Here is a 5,333-nt window from a genome sequence, read left to right as displayed (position 1 = left end):
ACTATAATTTTGCTACTGTGATGAATCATAATGTAAATACCTGATACGCAGGATGTATTTTGTTACAAATTGAACATAATTAAAACATAGTGATTCATCACAAAAAGAATATGTAATTATATACTGTGAAATATTGATTTCTAATGACAAATCAATGAAATTTCGTCTTGAAGCATGGTGTAGCATGGGTAACAGTCTTCATGCTGGGTACTCATGTGTGGGCATCTCTGTGGGTGGGTGGACCCGCCTGGAGATGGATAGAGGAGCTGTGTCTCAATTCCTAAGACCATCAGAAATATGTGTTTTCTGATGGTCTTAGGCGACCCCCGCGAAAGGGTCGTCGAACCCTGCAAAGGGGTCACGACCCACAGGTTGAGAAGCGCTGCTCCAGAGGCAAGGAAGGCATGCAGTGTGTCACTCAGCCAACTGCTGTAAATCAGGGAAGGGGATTTTCCTTGATTCATCTTCCCAAGGCTCTTCTCATCACTGGATCTCCAAGGCCAAGAAAAGGGGAGGGGCCTCTCAGGCCACTTGACCTACTTTTGGTCTAGGCCAAAAAACGGCGAAAAGCACCTGTGCATGCCCCCTCTCCCTGTGCCCATGCCAGGCATCATCAATAAAGCTGTACCACTTTCTCTTCCGTTTGGGTCCAGAGTCTAATCAGTAGAGAAAGTCCAAACCAATCGGACTTTGACACATTAACTAAAATCAACTTGCTTTCTTTGTTCTTGGTCTTAGGTTTAAAGAACCAATGGAATCCTAATGGCCCATACACGAACCCTTCCAGGTCACCAAGGTGAGGGACCATTTAGGGACCTGGGGTCAAAGCTGTAGTTTCCCTTTGCTTCTAGTGTAGTATCTGCTAAAGGTACCCTTTAGAAGTGGTAGTCTATTGAGGGCTCAGAAATTCTGCATTCTTAGCTGTCTCTTACTTTTCCCACTGAGGTTACTTACACTAATAGCGATAAACAACGATTCAACGCTTCTCAAAGACTCTGATTCCCGTTATAACATGAAAGTCTTTTCAAAACCTACCTCTGACAAATTAAGTATTAAGATTCCTGCTGAGCATCAAGCTAGAGCCAAATACAGGCAAAGGGAGGAAAAAAACCCCAAACAAAAACGAGTACCTTGGTAGAGCATCGTCTTCCTGAAGTTCAAACAATTCCGGCGACGTCTATGAAAAAGTGGGAAGGCAGAGTCAAAAACGGAAGAAAGTCTGTGAGTACACAGGCTTATGAGAAGCCATCCGATGAAAAACCTAGGTTACAAAACAGGTTTACATGGTAGAAGTGACAATGTAAGTAGCTGCTTTATGAAAAGATCTCTTTCTTACTTACTTTTAGCATAAGATGGATTTATTCACATTCATTGCCCCAACAGATAGGAGCTAAGCACTTAGGATGCACCAGGCACAACTTCACCCTGTGAGTTGCCTGAATGAACCAAACAAATATTCCTGGGCTACTCCTGGGCTCGAGGAGTTTACAGGCATCAAATAAGTTTTACAAGGGCAAGACTCCATGAATGTGAAGTGAGTCAGTCCTTCATCCAGTATGTTGTTGAGATTCACTAAAGCGCTATCTTCCATATAGAGCGCACCTCAAAGCACTTTCCAGTACAGTGCTCCAAATCTACGTTTACATGGAAGCACCTATCAATGCTGCTTTCTAAGAACAAGCCATATAGGATGCGTGGCCTACAGATGCTTCTAACCTCACTGCCTCCCTTGAAGCAGTCTTGGCTCTTACCAAATACTGGAAAACACATGCTGTATTGAATGCTGAGTGTTATCAAAACCACTCATTAAAAACCTATTGCCATGTTCATTACCCCTTTTCTTTAGAAACAGGCTCCCCCACCCTGCCTTGGCGGCTCTAAGAGCTGTAGAAGCTATCGACAGAGTTCTACGTGAAGACCTGGAAGAAGCCATGCAGGAAATTCAGATCCTATTATGTTAGCGGTAATACATAAAAAAAACTTTGAGGTTAAGTGTCTGTGGCTGTGAAAGCCTGAAAAGAACACGTTATCTCTATCGGATTCATAATAAAACAAATTAAGATATATTTGAAATATTACATTTTATATATACACCAAAAAATATATATAATCTGAGTCTAGTCAGCACATCCAAAATTAGATTATTTTGCAAACCAACTGACCTGTATCCTTTGTCGCTTCATTAAATCATTTTAAGAAAGAATTATCAACGGATGCTCCGATGGCTGGGAAGGGAAATCTGATAAATGCTATTCCTGTGATCGTTCTGCTCCTGTAAAGATGTACAGCCTTAATCCCTAGGGAGCGAGTGGTTCTACTTGTCCCGTCGGGTTAGAGTGGCTGTGGGTCAGAATGGACTCAAAGGTGGTGGGTGAAATCACTTACAAAAGTAGAAACACTGCGTTTGTAGTAAAGCAATGCACACCTTACTGAAGTGATCTACATCAGCATCACCCACTGAGGGCCGATAGCTGTCGTATGCTCTCAAATGTCATAACCGAGGGCATAATTTTACTCATGGTGGATGCCGGCCCCAAATGCTTAATTCGAATCCTAGCAGGAGGAGGCCTCAGGCAAACCCAAGTGGTCGGGCAGTGCAAGATCTGCCCTATGCTTTTAAAGCAGGCAAGGCCATGAAAGTCAGGGAAAGCTGACGAGCTGCTTTAGACGAGAAGCTATTAGGAAGATGGCAAACCAATGCAATATTCAATGCTGGATCGAGAGGTAAAAATAGCTAGGAAGCACATTATTGGGATAGGTGGTTAAATTCTAACACAGGTTGAAGAGCCAAGTATTTTTTCTTTTTTTTTCTTTTGAAGAGCCAAGTATTGAGTGAATATTAAAACTCCTGACTTTGGCACACCATACTGTGTGGCTAAGTTAGAGGAAGCTCCTTGTTCAACAGCCAGCTAACGTTAAAAGACCTTCATGATCATTAGCCGTTAGAAAGCTGCAAATCTAAACCACAGTGAAATTCCATCTGACCCCAGTCAAGTGCTACATGAAGTGCGTATGCACAGGGAGAGTGACATGGTAAGTGTGGCCAACGCTATAAACCGGTGACTCTGGGTAAAGGGTAGACGCCTCTTGTAGCTTTTCAGTAAGTTGGCAGGAAGGGAAACAGAGGAGCTCAGGAAGACTCGTCAGTTAACAGGGGCACACAACACAGATGAACAAGATGCCTTCTTTTGAGACCCCGTGCTGTGAATGCAAAGGGCACGTTTTCCCTGGGGCATTCCCAGGCAGGGAGGACTTACTTCTCCAGGCTTTGTTGTTGGGCACAGCCATTTCTCCAATAGCACGTCCCAGACCTTTTCCAAGTTCAGCTCGTTGACTTCAGCTATTTCTTTGGCTGCGGCGTGAATGTCTGAGATATTCAAGGTAAAGAATTCACAAAAGAAAAATGCCAATCTACAAAGAGAGTAAGGTTAACTGGGACTAATAGTAAGGCCCTCTGACTAACTGGGTACAAACTGTGCTCACCGGGGAAATGTTGGCCCGCTGAGGTCTGGATCCTCTGGCTTATGCTGGGGTGCTCGTAGAGGCTGACGATGAGGTGGGCCGGCTTCCCGATGGAGCGCAAGTACTCGGCGCTGTTCAGCTTGTGAGCGATGAGCACGGCTTCTGTGCCCGACCGCCGGTACTGAACATGAAGCTTCTTCAGCAAAGCCTCCGCTTTGTCACGCGTGTCATCCTGTTTCAAAATTCCAAGTTAAAAGAAGAACTGATTTTCTGAGTCTTAACAGAGGTTAACAATCCGTGATGCCAATTGAAGGTCCCTCCCTACTTCCTGCTCCCTGTTGGGCCGCTGCAAAGGGCAATCACCGGGGGCAGGAAGACAAGGTGTGTGGAACAAGCACAATACTAAGGAAAAAGTCAGTAGGGAGGGGGCCCTTCCCTCTTCTGACCCAGACATACCTGAGATGGAATGTTCTGTAGCCACCTCTCGGCTAAGTAAAGACAGAATTTCAAACTGGACATTTTGAAGGCACCTACGGTAAACAGAGAAGATTCATGAGCAAATCTTAATCCTTTCAACACGATCACTTTTCGTTAGCTTCGCAGTTATTTTAAAATCAGAAAAATACAGACTTGGGGTTGTAACGAAAACCATGAAACAAAACATGTATGGTTTGTTGAATGGAAAACTAATTTGTTCTGTAAATGTTCACCCATACCTCCTTGAATTGTTCACAAAAAGGAAAGAAAAATGCATCATACTCATAGTGAAAAACAAACAGAATGGACTCGTTTCACTCCATGTAATGTTTTTCACAGTTCCCTCGCGTAACAATACGCATCAGAAAGTCATTTCTGTTATCGTTAAGTGTGGTCCAGTTGAGTAGGAGTCCCAGCGACCCCACATACAGCACAAGGGAACACTGCCCACACCTGTCCCATCCTCCCAAGCATTGTTGTCCTCGAGCCCAAGGTTGTAGCCACTGTGTCGATCCATCTTGTTGCAAGTCCTCCACTCTTTCCTCGGACTTACTTTACCAAGCATGATGTCCTCCTCCACGGACTGGTCAGTCCTGACAACCTGTCCAAGTACGTGAGTCAAGGTCTCGTCCCCCCTCCCTTCGGAGGACCATTCTGGCTGCTTTTCCCAATAGAATTGGTTTGTTCTCCTAGCAGTCTAGTGTTTAATATCTAATAATACTAACGCTTATTTGATACTCTTTGCCCACACCCTACTTCACAGACATGGACTCTTCTTCCATCTTCTTTATTCACTGCTCAGCTTTTGTATGCACACCAGGCAACTGAAAAGACACTGGCCTGGGTCAAGTGCACCACTGTCTTCAAGGTGACACCTTGGCTTTTTAAGAGCAGCATTTCTCAACCTATGGGTCACGACCCCTTTGGGGGGCCGAACGACCCTTTCACAAGGGTCACCCTATTCCTAACAGTAGCAAAATGACAGTGATGAAGTAGCAATGGAGATAATTTTATGGTTGGGTGGGTCACCACATGAGGAAATGTATGAAAGGGTCATGGCATGAGGGAGGTTGAGAACCACTATTTTAGAGAGATCTTTTGCAGCTGATTCATAATGTATGGTCAGACCTTTAAAACCAGTTGAGCATGGGCCACAGAGAGAAAGGCAGTGCAGGTGCTGCAGAGCTGTATTTAGACTTGTGTGCTGGATTTAGACTTCAATAGGAAGAAAGGCAGTGGTGCTTCACTGAAACATGGTGGCCAACCGCACCACCTTGAAGGTGTTGCTCTCCCCTGAGAGCAGAGTGGATGGCTGTCATCTTGGAGTGGGACATTGCCGCCTGTTTCCTACTTGTGTCAAAATCTGATATGCTGATGATTTGGCTGCTTGCCCG

General features: G+C 44.7%; 1 protein-coding gene across 1 annotated transcript in view; it reads right to left on the bottom strand.

Moving 5' to 3' along the window:
- The window catches only part of KNTC1 (kinetochore associated 1), a 79,318-nt gene that overhangs the window by 13,454 nt on the left and 60,531 nt on the right, over positions 1-5,333 (bottom strand). The window contains exons 48-51 of the mRNA XM_004709721.2: positions 3,919-3,992; positions 3,484-3,694; positions 3,258-3,367; positions 1,131-1,177 (exon numbers count right to left, since the gene is read on the bottom strand). Of these exons, the coding sequence (XP_004709778.1) occupies positions 1,131-1,177; positions 3,258-3,367; positions 3,484-3,694; positions 3,919-3,992 (442 nt within the window). The remainder of the gene's footprint in view (positions 1-1,130; positions 1,178-3,257; positions 3,368-3,483; positions 3,695-3,918; positions 3,993-5,333) is intronic.

Source organism: Echinops telfairi, unplaced genomic scaffold (assembly GCF_000313985.2).
Source record: "Echinops telfairi isolate 266 unplaced genomic scaffold, ASM31398v2 ScPeMD7_7412;HRSCAF=8450, whole genome shotgun sequence".
NCBI lineage: Eukaryota > Metazoa > Chordata > Mammalia > Afrosoricida > Tenrecidae > Echinops > Echinops telfairi.
This window is presented reverse-complemented; position numbering and strand designations above follow the sequence as displayed.